This window comes from Stylophora pistillata, chromosome 4 (assembly GCF_964205215.1).
Source record: "Stylophora pistillata chromosome 4, jaStyPist1.2, whole genome shotgun sequence".
Classification (NCBI taxonomy): Eukaryota; Metazoa; Cnidaria; class Anthozoa; order Scleractinia; family Pocilloporidae; genus Stylophora; species Stylophora pistillata.
In genome coordinates, this window is record NC_142522.1 from 43,374,778 (window position 1) to 43,393,451 (window position 18,674).

An 18,674-nucleotide genomic window follows, 5' to 3' on the forward strand; every position below is an offset into this window, starting at 1 on the left:
ACTGAGTTATTCTTCTTATCATGGTCCTTTCATCCCTAGTATTCCTTGGTCAAATCTTTGGCAGGTGGTATTTAGGCACAAAACTTCTATTACAGACAGATTTCCTATAACCATTGAGTCCAGAATTACTGTTAAACGCCTCATCGACGGGGTTTAGTCTGAATTTCACATTAGGGTTGTTTAATTGATAAAAAAAAATTAAGGGATGCAGTAGTGAGTCCTTCGTTTCAAGAGTCCAGTCCAAAATTTAAATTTTCGATTGGATATGTTCCGGTACATTGCCCATGATTGTCATTGAACCTCTGCCAGTTAATCGTTCTTTCGCAACGAGACAGTGCTCTCGCAACCTCTTTACCGTGGCGCGGAGCTCTTGTTGATTGTCAGTCTTAACCGGCTTAAGAATCCAAATAAGGTGAGAATTCTTAAAGTTTTTTGTTGCTAGGAAGTGTTCTAACAGTCCATTTTTAACTAGAACGGGTAACTATCAAATTGAATGACAATCACCGAAGCGTTGAAACATTCACTGAAGCGTTAAGAACATTCTTATAATGCGAAGCCTTTGGAGAATCGATCTCTGTTTTATTCTGTTGGAATCGAGGCATTATTTTCGTAACTTTTTGTGGTGTGTTGCACTGAAAAACCAGTAGCCTTGAGCGCTTTTAGCCGTAGGGGGATGCGAATAGTCGGAATTCGTTTTCACTCTGAACAGCCCATGACATGACAGCTAATAGAAGCAGACTTCGCAACATGCACGACAAAAAAGTAATCGTAAACTAGGTTACTAAGAATCAATGAACTTTTCTTCTATCTCTGAGAGCCTTAAAAGTGTCTGTTCAATGCTGGAAATCGTAAAGTGCGATTTCTGTTAGATCAAGTAGCAATTTCCACATGATTTCTTACACAGGATGTTTACGAAAAGACTTGACACGGGCAGGTTTATGTTGCGAAGTAACCTTTGCATGACCAGGTGATTGTGCAGAGCAGCATATAAATCGTTTGGATCATGGAGTTAGCAACACTTAAAGGTTTTAGAAAAATAATGATTCCTGTTATCATCTGAGTCGAGAATGTTCATCATGAAAAACATGATGTCATATTCAGCGAGACATCTCATAATAATTTAGCTTTATTAACAACTGGATCATTGGATAATGCAATTCAAGACTTTTTATTGATTTAGCCATTATGGTATATCTGCCAATATACCATAATCTACAAATATGGTAAGTGTATGAATCAGCTTAAAATTAAAAGGGAGCCAAAAACTTTGATAAAATTTAATAATTTAATTTAACATTTTTAATAAAGCAATATTCCACTCGCACTTGTTGGATATGAGGTGATTATAGCCAACTCAGCGCTACGTGCCTCATTGGCTATCTATCATCTCATATCCAATGCACACTCATGGACTAATTGTTAATTAACATTCCTAATGTACGTTTTCAACGGTAATGGCCATATATTCTTTGTGGGTATGGTTTAGGACAACACAAGGGCTCTTCATTAGGATATCTTTTGCATTTAGAGTTTCCACACAGATAACGTTTTGTTTGCATGTAGCGATACAAACATAGCCTGAGAAAAGCAGCCGTCCTTTTGCTCCCTTTGTTTCCCCGTTTCTTTCGCAGGTGAACAAAGGGAGCGAAAGGACAGCTGCTTTTCTCAGGCTATACAAACACAGAGAAGCAGGCTTTTAATCAAAATCATACACTTCAAAGACAAACCAAACTCTGGACAAACTAAGTGTACTTGTAAGGATATTGACAGGATATTGGAATGGCTGTTATATCAATGCAAGTTTATCTCTGTTCCCTTTGTTATCTAGCAGAAAAGGCAGAAAAATTGATACTGATGTGCATTCAGCTTATTTGTTCCACCAGAGAAATTGGATTTAACTCTAAGATGAAACTCTGATTTAGTCTCGACAACCAAACTTATTTTGGTGTAAAACTGAGCTCTGGGTAGACTGGAATGGGTAGTGCATGTGTTATTGTCATTATTGTACAGCATCATGACCTTACACATGTGGAACAAACTGCTCCTTGAAATTCAAAACAGTCACAGTGTAGCCATGGGAGATGACAAAATGCAGAGCCCCACTCCATGGAGTACACTGTGGAGTACTTAAAAGGAGTACCCCAAAAAATCATGTATCGGTCAAACAAAATATTTAAAGAACAGGGTAAATCATGTAGAAGTATATATCATTTTGAGTTTTCCAGCTCTCCGATCGTTACAGTTCAATACAGTCCAGTTCTTGGGGGGGCAGGGGGCTTTCAGTCTTGCTGCAGGTAACCCTCCATTTTGGTTTTTATCGCTGTGCAATGAGTTTCATTTCATTATGCATCTCAATTTTGTTACACTACAAATAGATGGGTGAAGAGAAGGTCAGTTCAAACACATGAATTCCTTTTTTTTAAGTCCTAGCTTTTATCCTCATCGCAAGCACACAATTATGAACCCACGAGGCCCTGTTTTGATAGATTAAACGCCACACCTCTTACAGACACCCTACATAAATAGGTATTTTGAAAGACGTAAAACCCGCTGCCAAATGAAGTAGTCCGTGCTTTTGGCCTTCTGAAGATCATAAGATGAAGATAGTAATTGGTCCATCAAAGAAAACATTTACGGACCACATTTAAGCCTTCAGTTTGAAGTTGCCAGCAGTTTATTGTTAAATTCAAGATGGCGGTCAATTCGTGGACAGTGTATTGAACTGTGACAATCATACAGCTGGCAAGATCAAAATACATCAACATATGTACAACTAAATAATTTACCATGTTTATATTTACTATTTTATCTGACCGATACATGACTTTTAGGGGTACTCCCTGTGGGTATTCCATGTAGGTACTCCTTAGGGTACTCCATGGAGTAGGGTTCCGTATTTTTTCATCTCTCTTTTTTAAGTCCAAGCTTAAGACACAAGTCATCTGTTCAAGCTGGCTTACAATTTGTTTTAACATTTTAAGATTTTAATATTTTTCAAATTTTATCATTTAATCGTTTTAATATTTTTATGGAATATTTTGCAAAGCTCTTTAGAAAATTTTTAAAATTTTAGGGCTTTAGAAATGTAAATTATTATAATGGACAGTAAGACGTAAGGATGCCTCCTTAAATGAGACATTGACAAGGCGCAATCACGTAGCTTGTCATTACCATAGCCTAAAATAATTAGTAAGTTAAAGACATTTTCAAATGGAATGAGAAACCCAAAAAGATGTGAATTGTGTGGGTAAAAGTTTGGCCAGTTCATAGGTCCTACGTAGTTAGAACTTTGAAACTCCGTGCAATGTTAAGGATACTTGAGATGAATTCCTTTTGCATATCCAGCAAGATCTTAATATCTGCCCTCACACAAGTTCTTAATACATATCTAGTGTCTCTCTTGATATGCCCTCGAGCACATCGATGATGATGTTGTGCTGTGCAATCTTATGGCAAGTACTGCTGATGCATCTCCCATCAAAGTAGTGCATACTTCAAGGTTTCCTCTTCCTTCTGTTTCCTGCTTGCCATCCACGGGCAACTCATCTCTAGTTGATACAATGAATATATGAAGTTCATATATTTTGAACTGCGGTGATAGATACCTATAATGCATGATCCTCGCAGTAGAGAGCGCTATTTATGCAATAACGAAAATCAGACCTGAAAAAAATCAGGCCTGTACGGGATTCGAACCACTGACCTCTGCGATACTAGTGCAGCGCTCTACCAATTGAGCTAACAAGCCAACTGTGAGCAGGCCGTTAAGTTGATTCGTAATAAACCCGTGATGATAAATCAGATACGATGAATGTATGAAGTTCATATATTTTGAACTGCGGTTATAGATATGTATAATGCACGATCCTCGCAGTAGAGAGCACTATTTATGCAATAGTGAAAATCAGACCTGAAAAATCTCTAGTAGTAGCACCATCTCTAGTAGTAGCACTTTCTTCAGCATATCCACAACTCTTGCATCGATCCAATTTCTCTTACTTCCGTCTTCTCTGCATACACTTGCACATCTCAGAAGGTGCTGGCTCAATCATTCTTGTACTCTGGCTTTGGTGTTTCAGGCAAGCACCAAGATGGCACACTTTCTCTTAGGCCATATCACAGAGCAGATCAAAGAATAGAACTTTGAGGGCTGCATTGTGCCTCGTCTTGTACTTACTCTGCGCTAGTGGGCCACATCCACTCAAAACATGGGGGATGCTCTCCACAGCTTTTCTGCACATATGACACTTGACGTCTGTGTTGTTGCTTGTCTTTGTCTTGTACTGTTGGTAAATCTTAGTGGGGAGTAGCTGTTGGTTTAGTTTGTAAACTCCAGCCACTGTGTGCATGGGCACAGTTTTCCAGCAGCATAGCCAACTGAAGCAGCCAATCACATCTGCGTCATCCAATCTTGCTTCAATCAACTTTCCTTGCCATTTCTGTTGGTGTACTTCCTCAGTGCTACTTTCTTCCTCCTTCATCCTCATCTTTCTCTCCAGATAACTTTTCTCCTTATACAGTGTTAGCAGTTGGGCACAGGTAGCTTAACTTCAGGCCCCGGTTGTTCGAAGGATGGATAACGCTATGCACTGGATAAATCTCTATTCGGTGGATAGCACAGTACGTTTTGGTAACACTTATCCGCTGGATAGCGATTTATCCGTTGGATAGCGTTATCCGCCCTTTGAACAACTGGGGCCAGATGAAGTCCTCTTTCCAAAGCATATCTCTCTATTATATTATTATTATTATTACTATTATTATTTTTATTATTATTATTAAGTAATTCCGGCAAGGAACACATGCTTGGACAAATTATCTTATGTAAGCATCCTCCCTCCCTCCCTCCCTCCTTCCCCCACCTCAACGTGTAAAGGATGCTGGTTAAGCATTGGAACTGTGAAACAAATGTTAAACTTTTAAGTCCCTTGATCTGATATGCAGACTCTCTTTAAATTAACATTGATGTAAAATGTGTTCCATTTGTTCTGATGAAGGGCTAATGCTCAAAACGTCATGAGTACAGAATTGTACTTTCATTTAAGTACAATCTCAGGTGCCAAGAATATGTTTTATCTTTACCTAAAGTTAACACTACCAAATATGGACTCAAGTCATGGAGTTATTTTGCAGCCAAGAAATGGAATGAACTCTCAAATGACATTAGAATAAAAGCGGGCACCAAAAGATATAGTAAACAGAATTAGATCGTTAAATTTCGGGGATTAGTAGATTTTTAACGTTAGTTTTAATTTTATTTTGATCGCGGTGGTAATATTGTGAAAACAGTTTTAAATTACTTTTAATCAGTATTTAATTTGTGATTTTACCTGCTGTGATATTAGTGTTGTTAGTTGTTAGGTTTCATTAGGTATTAGGTGGAATACCTGTAAACTAGCTAAGCATATTTCTATGTTAAATAAAGTATGTATGTATTTTTTTATGATGGCCAATTTCCATTATCAACTCAGTTGATGAAACCAAAATTGCTTTGCAGAATAGCTTGGAAGGATAATTTGGTATCACAATAAGATAACTTTCTTCAGATGATTTTTTTGTCTTTTTACAGTACCTATCCATTTGTGTAATTACTTGACAATCCCAGCTGGGTAAAGAAGCTAAGGTTCTATATTGATGAGTTGACCATGGTTCCCAGCTTAAACTCTACATAAACCTTTCGATCAAGTTAGGCTATGCTCTGTGAGATCCATGGTACCTTTGATGGCGTCCATATGCATTAATTATCTCTGTTCAAATGACTAGTTTGATTACATGACCAAAATCATGCATGTCATGTTGCAATTATTAGCAAAATTAAAGCATCAGCAAATAAGAAATATGCAGTTTAAGACTGCATATATGGCTGTTGAAATAGCACAATTTTTATAGCAACGAAAAGAATCAGTTTATATAAAGTTGCTAGAAGGTGGTGTCGCAAAAGATTCATCTTGTATGCAAAACAGAAAATCTGCTACATCTGACACATTTATGAGTACCCTGTTCCACAAGAGATAGATGATTCAAGAATATGGTGTTTAATTGACACTTTACCAATAATCATATGGTAACAAATATTCATATTATCAATAATAATAATATTGATAATAATAATAATGACAATAGTAACAGTGATGATAATTTATAAAGGCTTGCTCAGGAACCTCAATGTTCTTCTATTGGTGTATCCTCTAGGCTCTAATGATGATTAAACTATGCTTTTTTAAATTTTTCTTGTTAACTGTAGATTATTTTCTTATTTCATTGTGATCTCATTTTTGTGAGACTTTTGTTTCATACAACAAGGCATTCATTGTTATAAGATATTCCACCATTTCACCATGCCAGTATTTTACTTTCCACCGTCTTATTATTCCAGGGTCCCTGTTAAGCTTCAGACCTTCTTCCTTTGCACATTTTGGCAGCTCTCTTGGCTATTAGTTGCTGATTGAAGTGGTAAAAAGGTTCTCTCTTTGAATAAATAAAATTGTTCTTCAAAGTTTCCACACTGTGCAGATCAAAGCTATTTTGATATTTCGGAAAGGAAAAGTCTTTTTTTCAATTAAATGCCAGAGACACCACTGTGAAATTACTTTAGATGCGTATCATCTTTTATACTGTCATGGCAAGAACTGAAAAAATAAAATCTTCAGATCTCTTGGGCATAATCAGCGATTCAAACAGTAAAATGCTCTCTCTTCAAAAAAGAAAATGTTCCTCTAAGTTTTCTTGATGCACCAATCATGCCTTTTAAGATATTTCTGCTAGATTTTTTGTAGTTTTATCATGTTAATTCCAATGTTTATGAGGAGTTTGTCATCTTTTGTAGAACTTGAAACAAACAATACTGGTCAGTAGCACCTGGAAACATGGGTTCAAAATTAGGTCAACATCAGGATTCCTAAGGGTTGAACGACTGAAGGTGTTCTGTAGCAAAAAAAAGCCAACAGTAAGGAACATCGGGTAAAACTCAACAGACTTTGTAGTGGGCCAAGAGGTTGTTTGTATTCTGTTGTTACACTCACTCAACAGGAACACATTTTTTTCATTACCCCCATAGGAGACAGTAGCCACAAAAATGTTTAAACCCTAAGGTTTTTACCATCAGTTATGTCTGTTTCATTTCTTCAGAGATCATTGAAAGGTTGAAAGTTGAAGATAATACTCTGCCAATATGGTAAGTGGTTATTATAATGAAAACACTGACCCCTGGTCGATGGACTACCCTAGCTGATGGACTCCCCTGATGGACTACTCAAACAAACTCCCCTAAAATGGACTAACACCCACAAAATGGAAAGCGCTACTATCTAATAGTGTATATTAACTTACATTGCATGTTTTCATTATTAACCTGCAGTATTTTTTAGTTACAACAAAAGCCCAAGGAATGGCAATTCATTATTTCTGCAGTCTATTTAGTTTCAATTCTCTACCTTGTGTCTCCTAATACTAATTGTGTCCACTTCATTGACAAACCATCTTTATTCTGCTTCAAGCTTCAACTCATTCACATTTGTAAACATGTTAACTCTTTTATAGGGCAATATAGCAATGTGTCATATCATCTTGCTGTTGTGTCATTAAATCTAGAGATGGCAGACTGTGAAGATCAATCTCTGATTTGCAGGCATGCATGGCAAATATCTACATCAGTCTGTTTAGCACAAAAATTAATATTGTTGATTTCTCACCTTAGTTTATGACCAATACTAAAACTGAGGTAGGTAACATGACTCGAGCAATTTTTTGTAGGAAGGTCTTAAATGTTTAAGATAATGGCCTCATTTTCATAGTATTTATTGTGGGTGACAAAAGACAAAAGTCTTAAAAGGGTTGGTCCATTTAAGGGTAGTCCATCATTTTCCATTGGGGTAGTCCATCTTGGTTGTCCAGGGACTGGGGGCCAGTCTTTTGTCCACCCCCTCTCGTGGGGGTGTAAATAAGTAAAAATATCTAAACTTCAAAGAACTGACACCTCAATATTCAACATTCCTTCTTTGCAGTCGATGTCTGGTATCACTCCAACTGAAGAATGCGTAACAAGCTACAATGAAATGCAAATTAAGAAGAAGTATGGATATTTAATCATGAAAATCAAAGACGAAAAGAAAGTGGCCATTGAAGAGAAAGGTGATCCATTTCCAACAGATCAGCCACAAAGTAAGAATAAAGAAGAATTTGATAAAGTGAAAGCAAAATTCTTGGCTGAAGAATGTGAACCGCGCTTCTTGCTCTTTGACTTTAAGCTAGACACCAAGGATGGCCGCCGAGAGAAAATAGTTTTCATCAACTGGTAAGCCCGATTTAATTGTTCTTTTCTTTTTCTTTTATATTAAGGTAAATGGAAAATGGTGCCACATTTGAAGGTTTTAGACTGAATAATATGAATTTTCTTGACTAAAAACTCAGTACATCCTGTGGATTGCTTTGGGGTAACTGTCTTATTAGATTCTCTTCAAAAACCTTTGGAGCTAAAATGCTGTACAAGAAATGAAAAAATACGTGTTTAGCCCAGAGTCTGTATCATGCAAATCCAGTAAATTCAGCAGCAATACAACAAATAAAACAGTTAGTAATTGGCGATTATTTGAATTTGGCAGTCACAGGTAGATAACATCTGTAACACTTTAATTTCCTCATTTGAACTTAATTTTGCATGTACTTACTTTTACAATGTTGGTGATACAGAAATTTGCAGCTTTTTATATTCATAATTCCAGAATCCAATATAGCATAGCTGTCAAGATGTTCCATACATACCTGTACAATGTCATGTACTTGTCAGAAAGTCATCAAATAGTTGTAATTACTTAATATGCTGATGTAGACTATATTTAAGGTGAGACTTGCGTATGTAGGTTGTTCTAGGTTGTATTGTAATTTGGTGAACAGTAAACTTGCTTGTTTGGATACTATGTCCACTTTGTTTTATCCTTAACTGTTAAACCCTTAACAGTGACCAGCATCTGATTTCTCCTTATGATTTTACCCCTGAATCACACATTCAAGTCATGATCGTGAGAACAAAAGGAAATGATCACCAACTAACGAATCTCTTGACTGTATTTTGAAACAAATTCTCCTTGTCAGCACCTTAGGAAATGCATAGAGAACACTATGAAGGATGTACATACTGCAGGGCTGTGGTCTAGCAGCGCCAGGTGGCCCCTGGTGCCTTACTTTTGCTCTTGGGTGACTCAGGAATTATAGCTTTGTCATAAGAAGCATAATTATGCTGGGCACCCTGGATTTCACAGTTTCAGAGCACTGCAGGGCTCCCTTCAATTTTTCTTAGAGCGCAGCCTTGTACTGGTGCCAGGGTGTAAAGGGTTTATAGACTGGAGTTTCATGTAGCTCTCAAGTGATTTTGGTGTCCAATTTTACTTGATGGAGGTCTTTAGTGTATGTGGGTTCAGTTTACAATAGAGAAAGGGGGAGAAATTTGTTGCTGGCTGGTGCAGGGCTAGGCACTAACTTTTCAACTTACTAGCTAAGTGGCTAGTGAAATCTTAGATGTCACAACAATTTCAGTTTGTTTACAAGCCAAACTGGCCTGTGGAAATCGAAAACCACTAGCCAAAACTGAATTTCTACTAGTCTGTGGCTATAGTTGGCTACTGTTAGTGTCCAGCCTTGTTGTGTCTGCCCCATTTAGCTTTTGCAGTATGATTGAGCCTTGTAATGGATGGTTTATTGTTTAAGTTTTAATTCAGTTGCATATTTTGCTTTTAAATATAGCCTTTCTTTCAAATTCTTTGAGGAAGTGCAAAGATCATTCCTACAAGATGCACTTCTCCCTTAATTGTCATTCAGTTGTGGGTGCATGCACATTACTTCTCTCGATTGTTTGTTTTCAGGTGTTCTGACTCTTGTCCAGTCAAGAAGAGGACGTTGCAGGGCAGTACCACCGTAGATTTGACCAAAGTGTTTAGTGGCCTTGGTGTTACCCTTCAGTGTAATGATGCTGATGAATTAGATTACAATTCCATTGCAAGTGAGGTGGTCAAAGCAAAGTAAACGTCTTTAATCTTTGCATTGAGGGGATAGTCTTTCTCTGTAAGCAATTTTAGAGAGTCTTGTCTGGGTCAGTAGATAGATGTTGTTGTTATTTACTGATATACTTATAGTTGTTAATCAGTTGTCGTGGTTAGTGTTTCTATCTTTCTTAGAATCAGTAACTCTCTGAAAATCAAAATGGCAATTTATATGCTGTTTTATCTGCTAAAGATGACTAGAAAAGGACTAGCAGTTCAATATAAGAAAGCATTTTTGTCAGGGTGAGAAAATAGGTATTTTTGTAATGTGTCTCAACAGGTTTTGTCCGATATTGTTGTTCAATGAACTTTACTTATTACCATGCAAGTGTAGTCTTACTGATCCTTGTACTCACATTAGAGGTCAGGATGAATATAACATTTATCTTAAAATGCACAAGTCAATCATTGCCACAGCAAAGAGGGATAATTGCTCAATTGTTGACTCTTTGACTGCCGAGATCTCATGAGTAACTCTCCTTACTGTCTTTGCTACAATTCTTATGATGTTAGTGAAGAAAATTATGTATTGGATCAACTAATGATCCCCCAGTGAATATTTTTCATTATTCTGATCACCAGTCCACTTGATTTTATATCGACACTTGTAAGGAGAAATTACATCTTGGTCATTCCTGGAAGTGAAAGGGTAAGAAGTGAACATTCCAAGTGATTCTGACTAATGCATACTAGCTATTATCTGATTAATTATCAATCAAACATTTAACCTTAAAATTTAACTTAATTGTATACTGAGTGGGGCTATATATAGCCTCTTTCGAAAGTTAGCCAATTGTCTTAAAATTTCCCAAATTTTCTCAATTGCTACAAAATCTCTTTAAGTGAAACATTCCCATCAATCAATTAAGGGGTGTTCATGTTGGTGTTGGTATCATTTTTCTGTGCATTTTATTATAAATTGGTTTCAATAATTATGTAGGTGCCATTTTGGATAACGTCTGTAACAAATCTAAGATGGGCAGCCTGCTACCTGCTAGTCGTGAAATTAATCCCTGGTGTAGCTTTACAGTTGAGGTAACAATTCCTTGTTACTGTATTTTCATGTGATTAACAATTGATAAAGATCTATAGACATTCACCACCAACTGATCGACACGACACGTTGTCTTTGAAATTTTGCCCTCCGAAGGTGATCCTCGTTTTTTATGTTTACGGACAAGTTGCCCTAAAGCGAACGCTGTTATTTGTGTGATGAATAATTTCCATTTCGTTGTCATTTACAGCCAGTAAGCCTGATATCATAAGTAATTGTTTCTTCTGTTAACTCACGATAAGATCTCGGTGCGATGTAACTCAGGATTTTGGGCGCCATGACTTAAAAGCAAGGGCGACATAACTCTAGTTCCCGGCGAGTTGCCTTTCCGGCGACTTGACTGGTTACCGTTTCTTTTTCTCGAGCAACCTGTAACTTAATTGGAAAACACGTACCCCAACGCTGTATTTTGCTACTTTTTCCAAGTACTTTCGTTGAAAGTTTGAATTGCCATTACTGTCTTAGACAAGTCTTAATTATACGGAGGTAAGAAACCGTCCAATAAAGCTAGAATTGATTTTTCTTTTTGTTTTTGTTTTTTGAAATGACTAGTTTGTGTTAAGCGTAACGTATTTCTTCGGATAAGCGCCCTCCTCCCTTAAGGCAGTCCTTTTGAATAGGCGCTCACGCTCTTTTGATTGCCCTCTCCCGAATAAGCGCCCACCCCTTATGCAATAAATGTCAAGCAAGCGGTCCTTTCGCTTCCCTCCCCATCAATATCCTGGATAGTAGGGATTCAAGGAGAACCTGTTTCTATTACCACCTTGCTTTTACTCCTTTTAAAATTTCAACTAAATGGAATCGGTAAAGGAGAATTGTAAAAGCATAGAGAAAGATGTTTTTCGTCTTATAACGAGCTTGGGACAGAGAAATGATTTGAAGTTCCTATGAGGAACTTCGTTTTAGCCTACACTGAAACAGTGAGATAAGAAGCGGGAAGAAACTCTCGACTGCGTCTCGTGTTTCTGCTTACTCTTTTTTCGTGCTCTAGCCGCTCCCTATGTGCTTCACAACAGAACAGAGTGCAGTCAGGCTTCTCTATTTGTTAATCATATGATAGACAAAGGAGAAGAAATTTTGGATTGACTTATATCCGCAAAATGCTCTATAAAGCTTTTGCTGCATTGCTGAGTCGAATGGGAGGATCCTCTGCCTTTTTTTAGAAGACTTCAGGAACAGCAGAGATCATGGTTACACGGTTAAATTCTCCAGTAATTTATTCAGTTGTTAACACGATCATCACTCTGTCCACATTTTACTTTTCTTGACTTTTATTTCTAGGTGTTGAAAACTACGGAACTTGGCGGAAAATTTCACAAGCTATGCTTAAGGGAGTACCGATAACGTTCTGAATGGAAATCAACGTTAGGTTAAATATCAACATTAATCACGCCGTTCAACGCTTTGAAAATGAAAGTAACATTAAAAACGACTTAGGGGTCTCACCAAGAAGTTTTTTATTTGGAAAGCCTGTTTAAAAAAAGAACGTTAGATTTCCTCCGTTAATGTAAACTTTGCTCTGCTTCCTGCAAGCCTAACTTTTGAATAAGTATATGATATGCCATTGATAGCGACAGAGGAAAACAATCAAGAAATATGCATGCGGCCTCTCCAAAGAATGACTTGATGGAGGAGCACCCTTTGCCAGAGAAAAGGGAAATCAAAAAGTATGTTCCTTTATAATTCAAAACACACAACAAAGGCTCACTTTCAACTGAGGGAAGAGTGCAGTCTAACATCGAGAGGCCAACTTCGCCAAAGTTAGCAAATGGCTGAAGCGTGGAGGTATGAAGAGAAATGGAATTGTTTACACTCTCAAAGATAAACCCCTTAGTTCGCCTTCAGCATACTTCTATTTTTAGCCATAAAACACCAAATGATCACGTTTTGAACGCCAGATTTCTCACCCAAACACAGCTAGATTTACTTAATTGTTTTCTTCGAGCGGTTGAAATTGTTTGGGAGACTTGGAATGTTCGGTATTTCCTTTATTACTCGATGCAACTAAAACCAATCAGACTTCATCAGGTACATTACTTACGTATGTTCGTCACTAAACCCCTCCCATTTAATAACTTCATCGCCCATTCGTAATTTCTAGCTTAAGGAGCAGTGTGGACCTCTTCTTGTTGGTCAGTGTTAACCAGCTTAAGAATCTAAATAAGGTGAGAAATGTACAAGTTTTCTGTTGCTAGTAAGTTTTCTAACAGTCGATTTTAGCTAGACCGGAATAGCTATCGAATGGGATTGGAATTCACCGAAACGATGAGAATATTCTTTTGATCAGGAGCCCCGAGGAGTAAATTTCTGCTCCTTTCTGTTGTGGTTAAGGCAGTATTTTCGTATCTTGCAGCAGTTTGTTGCACTGAAATAAGGTAGCTGTTTGAGCTCGTAGTCAAAAAAGGTTGAGCTTCGAACATCTCCCAATTTCGATTACGAAAAGGTGCGCTCTTTCGCAGAAGTATGGCTTGTTGAATTATGCGGAGAATTCTCTATGAGTGTGACTAACGTAGTTTTAATGGATTACTTTCAATTCTCTGATGGCAACTAGAATCATCATGTTTTTAATAATCTTTATGTCTTGCTAACTTCATGACCGATGTTTAAGGCAGCTAGAGTTGCTTTGCACAAGCAATTAGTTACTTGGTCAGGAGAGACCGATCACTGCGATCCTAATCAGGCTCAGCTGAACTCTGTACTTAAACACACCCTGCACAAAAAATCATGTGATTATTCTGTTTGATTTAACAGAGATCGCTGAATGCGACAAAAAGAAACGGAAATGAGAGAGAATACTATTTCATAAATTAAAACATAAAAGGAAGAGTAACTTTCCACTTGACGGAAGGAGAAGTGCAGTCGAGTATTTCAATTAAGTCAAACTTCGACGTATTAATGTAACATGACAGAAGCTTGAAGGTATGGAGATAAATGATGTTTTCTTACTGACACTTAAACCTGGTTGAACTTCGGCGCTTTTAGTTCTAATTATTCTTAAAACACTGGTACCACGTTCTGTAGGTTAACAGACACCAGATGTTCACATGGAAGACAATAGAATGTTTACCAGAGTTGCCTAACCGAGCGATACTGAATAATAGCTACACAGTTAACACTACAGCTAGACTATGACTCAATCGCCTTATCTGTCCCAAGGGCATGTTTCTGAAACGATTAAAACAGGAATTAAGAGACGGCGAACGAGTGTTTGGGACTGACTTGTGCAACGGTAATTTATATGGACAAGAATACAAAATTGCCGATGACACCGCGGAAAAGCCGGATCTGAACACCAGTTTTAAGCAATCGGTCGTTGGAGAACTCAACAGGGACGATAATCGAGTGGCTTTGAACTTGAACTGATTACAAAAAAATTAATGTTGCTCTGATATGAGTTGTAGGTGTGGTAGGAATCGAATCTTTGGAGAGGTGATCATCGGAGAATTAATCCGCGAAGGCCACAAAAAACTTGAACAATAAATCAAAAAACTACAAACGTACTGCAAATATTATCAACATCTTCTCGATTGTCAAATCGCGATACAAATTCATGAAGTTTACTTTCACTGATATTTTCCCTATTTCACTTGACAATGTCAGTAATGTTGTAAACCAAGAGATGAAAAATAACTTGGAATAACAACTGGTCATGTTAAGCATGTGTATGAAAAGGTCTGGATGCACACGGGGAGTCCGGAGAGCATGAGAGAAGTGTGGTTCTTCGTTCCTCGTTCCTCGTTCCCCCGTCCACACTCTCCATTCTACACTCTATATTCCACCTTCTCCGTTGCTCGATCTCCTTTCAGAATTTAATAAAATCGAGTGCTAAAGATTTTGCTAAAGTCTACTGACACAGAGATGTTTTGCTTCGCCAAATGAGATAGTTTCCTTGTGTTTAGCGACCTTTTAAAGTAAAAAGGAAATTCGTTTTACAGACAGTGAAACCAGCGGAAATTAAACCTTCTAAACCGGCGTCACCCCCAACTAGAGCACCGACAACTACTCCAGTGCCGCTGAGATAGCACGACCACAATTATGCACGTGTTCTAGATGGCACGACCACAATCATGCACGTGTTATAGATTGCCTTGCAGACTCGTGACTGTAAGAGGGAGACTTATGTCTTTCGGCGAGACCGACTGTCCTTTTGAGAAAAAAACTTTCTATCACCTCTTGAAGTTTAAGTAGTTAATGTCATTAGTTTTCTCATCGAGGGTAGCTTTGCTCTTCAAGACCACGGTATCTTTGATAACATGACCATACATGTCACGCCCCAATATTTTCAGCAGAAAGCATCACCAAATTGTGGAAGGACTTTAGCCTAAAGGTTATTGTTTTGAATTTTACCCGTTTCCTTTTCTTTTAGAAACTATTAGAAGGGTGAAAGTTCAAGATAACAGTCTGCTAATATGGTCAGTAGTTATCGACAGAATTCAGTAATCTAGTACTTAGTGTGCATTACCCAAAATTATACGAATCAACAAGTAATGTGTGAATGTAATTTCGTGCAAAGATTTAGTAACCCACATTCAAAACACAATAAACTACTTTCGAGATGCCCAAAGCGTTTGCATCGGAATTGTTTTTCATTCTCATGCAAATAAAAATTCACTTTCACCACAAAACTTTGCTTCTAGCCTCGTTTTCGAAGTGAGGTTATCGGAACCTGGAAAACTTTGTAATTGCATTGGAAGTTGTCTTGTAATGCGCTCTTGATCATTACATGTTAAAAAGCGCACTATGATATAATAAATTATTATTATTATTATTATTATTATTATTATTATAAACAAATACTCTTGTGAAAAGATTTGTCTACTTACGAATCGCATATGAGCCTCCACGGTCTGACGAAACACCGAAAAAAATCAAGATTTTTTGAAAGGCACTCTCACGCTTAGCATATTCTATCAAAAATAAAATAAGCACACGAAATCGAAGATAATCTTGAAGGTGTTGAAATTGATTAATGTAAAGTCCTGAATAACAAAGGGCGGAAAGTGAAGACAAACGAACTATTTGAGCCTATCATCATGTCAGTGTTTAGGCCGAGCATATATAGCAAGTCACAATTCGTGTTATTGGTGTCAACAATTTAACATTTAGCACAGCCAACTGATATCTTTTGTTGTTTTCTTTTTTGCCATAATGCACATCTAGTCGCCTTTTGAAGCACCAATATATCGGGGAATTCTCAAGGTAGCTACCTCTCAAAATTAGCAACCCCCCTGAGAGCTGACTCCTCAAAAGGTAACATTCCTTCCTTCCAGGCGATGTCCGTTATCACCGCAACCGAAGAATGCAGAACATGCTTCACTGAAATGCAACGAGAGCGCAAGTATGGATACATAATCATGTCAGTCGAGGGCACAAGTAATTATAAAGTGGTCGTAGAAGAAAAAGGCGCTGCATTCCCTTCTGGTCAGACACAAAGTGAGAATATAGAAGAGTTCAATAAATTGAAAGAAAGGTTCTTGAAAGAAGAAGATGAACCTAAGTTCCTGCTCTTCCACTTCAAGATCGACACTGAGGATGGCCGCAGAGCTGAGAAAATAGCTCTCATCAACTGGTAAGCATGATTTTAGTGTTCCTCCCAGGGCGCCACATCTTAAGTTGAACCCAAATGCAGTTTTAGACTGAGTTGACAACTCTCGCCCAACAAAATTAATAGATTTTTTTGTTCACTTTGGAATAATATCATTCTTTATTAGATGCTTTTAATTTTCTAAACCTTGGGAGCATAGTTGGCGTAGACGTGATGAACATATACTCGCTTAGTCTCTTTTAAATTGACCAACAGTACAATGTAGAGCAATCGTGTAAGCACTCAGTAACCTTTCGAATGTGGCAGTTTCAGGTAGATTAATCTGGACTTTATTCTGAGGAATAAGACTTAAACCTGTAAGTAAAGCGATTCACTCTGGTGTGCACATCCACTGTCACGGAGCTGTCTTGTTCATTAACATTCATTTTACAATAGATAATGAAGAGGAAATTTAATTGGGATTGACTTCTGTCCGCAGTGGTGGATCTGCTCTGTTCAATTAAGCTTTTTGCTGTCACGGTATAATTGACCCTGCGTGGACGATTCTCGGTTTAGAACATCAAAATGATACATCATGATAATTTTTGCTCAAAAACTCTTCTCAAAAATACTTTGAACGAAGGTCATTCTCGCAAGGTGTAACTTTCCCGTAATGAGTTTAATTGTCAACATGATTAGTTACCTGTGTCTGAATTTTACATTTCTTGACTTAATATTTTCAGGTGTTCAGAAAAATGCAGAGTCTCGAAGAAATTTCTGCAAGGCAGCACCCATGATTATTTGAGGAAAGTGTTTGAATACTTGAATATGATCGTTCAGTGTAAAGACAGGGCTGAACTGGATTACCAATCCATCGTAGACTCGGTGAAGAACATTATCTGATAATAATGATAATAATAATAATAATAATAATAATAATAAGAATAATAATAATAATAACAATAATAATAAAATATATAGAGCACGCAATCCACTATTTGTCCATGGCGCTTTACATCAATAAGTTAAAAGTCATCTAAAAATTAAAAGAGTTAAAAAGTTTGTTTAAAAAGATATGTTTTTAAATGTCGTTTAAAAATGTCTATCGAACTACTGGATCTTAGTTCAAGTGGGATCGAGTTCCATAGTCTCGGTGCCGCCACAGCAAACGTTTACTCTCCGTATGTTTTCAGTCTAGCTTTCGGGGTCGCCAGAGGGTGTTTAGAGGACGATCTTGATTTCCGTTCAGAGGTGTGGTACTTTAGTACTTCACTGATGTAGGAAGGCGCTGTTCCATTGAGAGCCTCGGCTTTGTAGACCAGTAGGAGAATTTTAAAAACTATACGGCAACGGACAGGTAGCCAGAGAAGCCGTTTGAGGACGGGGGTTATATGATCAAATTTCCTAGTACGTGTAACAACCCGAGCTGCTCTGTTTTGAATAGATTGCAATCTTGAAATTAGATGTTGTGGAAGACCATAAAGCAGGGAATTGCAGCTATCCAATTTCGCAGTAACAAAGGCATGAACAACAATTTTGGCACTCTCCTCGTCAATGTACTTTCTGATTTTGGCGATACTTCTTATGTGATAATGAGAAGACTTGTAAAATTGATTTTATGTGGTCCTCAAAGTTAAAACACTTATCAAAGATGACGCCATGATTACGAGCTGAGGATGATGGTACAACTGTCACGTTGCCAATTTGAAGAGAGTCTAAAGGAGGTCTGGGACGATACCTTGAGCTGATGAGAACAACTTCAGTCTTGTCTTGATTTAGTTTGAGCTAGCTTGTCGATAACCATCCAGTTATCTATATCACGGACACATTGCTCCATAGTAGTTTTACAACCTACAATTTTATCAAGACAGTCAATTTTAAATGTTTCGTTTAGTAAACAGACGTTGCCTATGATGACAGATATAATTTAATTAACACAACTCGTGATTGACATTAATTCCTCACAATGATTTAAAGTGTTAGCTTGTCGTGATTTAAACTAGTTTTTCAGAAGAATCAGTAAGAGAGAGAAGTCGATTTTTGTATCTGTTCGCTTACGCGA

General features: G+C 37.5%; 2 protein-coding genes across 5 annotated transcripts in view; both read left to right on the forward strand.

Moving 5' to 3' along the window:
- The first annotated feature begins 139 nt into the window (after positions 1-139).
- Positions 140-11,610, forward strand: LOC111333134 (uncharacterized). 2 transcript variants are annotated; one of them, XM_088756647.1, is made up of 5 exons: positions 140-412; positions 6,377-6,453; positions 7,129-7,174; positions 8,004-8,293; positions 9,858-11,610. In XM_088756647.1, exons 3-5 carry the CDS (start codon positions 7,172-7,174, stop codon positions 10,015-10,017), a joined length of 453 nt encoding a protein of 150 aa, XP_088612773.1. In that variant the 5' UTR covers positions 140-412; positions 6,377-6,453; positions 7,129-7,171; the 3' UTR covers positions 10,018-11,610. The 2 variants fall into 2 exon arrangements, with proteins under 2 accessions (XP_088612773.1, XP_088612772.1); XM_088756646.1 differs by lacking the exon at positions 6,377-6,453.
- Positions 11,611-12,500: 890 nt separating this feature from the next.
- LOC148733877 (uncharacterized) overlaps positions 12,501-18,674 on the forward strand; it is a 9,081-nt gene continuing 2,907 nt past the window's right edge. Inside the window, exons 1-4 of one of the 3 annotated variants that reach the window (XM_088756643.1) lie at positions 12,881-13,253; positions 15,455-15,500; positions 16,359-16,657; positions 17,356-18,674. The exon at positions 17,356-18,674 is cut by the window's right edge and continues 2,907 nt beyond it. In XM_088756643.1, the coding sequence (XP_088612769.1) occupies positions 15,498-15,500; positions 16,359-16,657; positions 17,356-17,515 (462 nt within the window). In that variant the 5' untranslated portion in view covers positions 12,881-13,253; positions 15,455-15,497 and the 3' untranslated portion in view covers positions 17,516-18,674. The other 2 variants (XM_088756645.1, XM_088756644.1) reach the window with 2 other exon arrangements.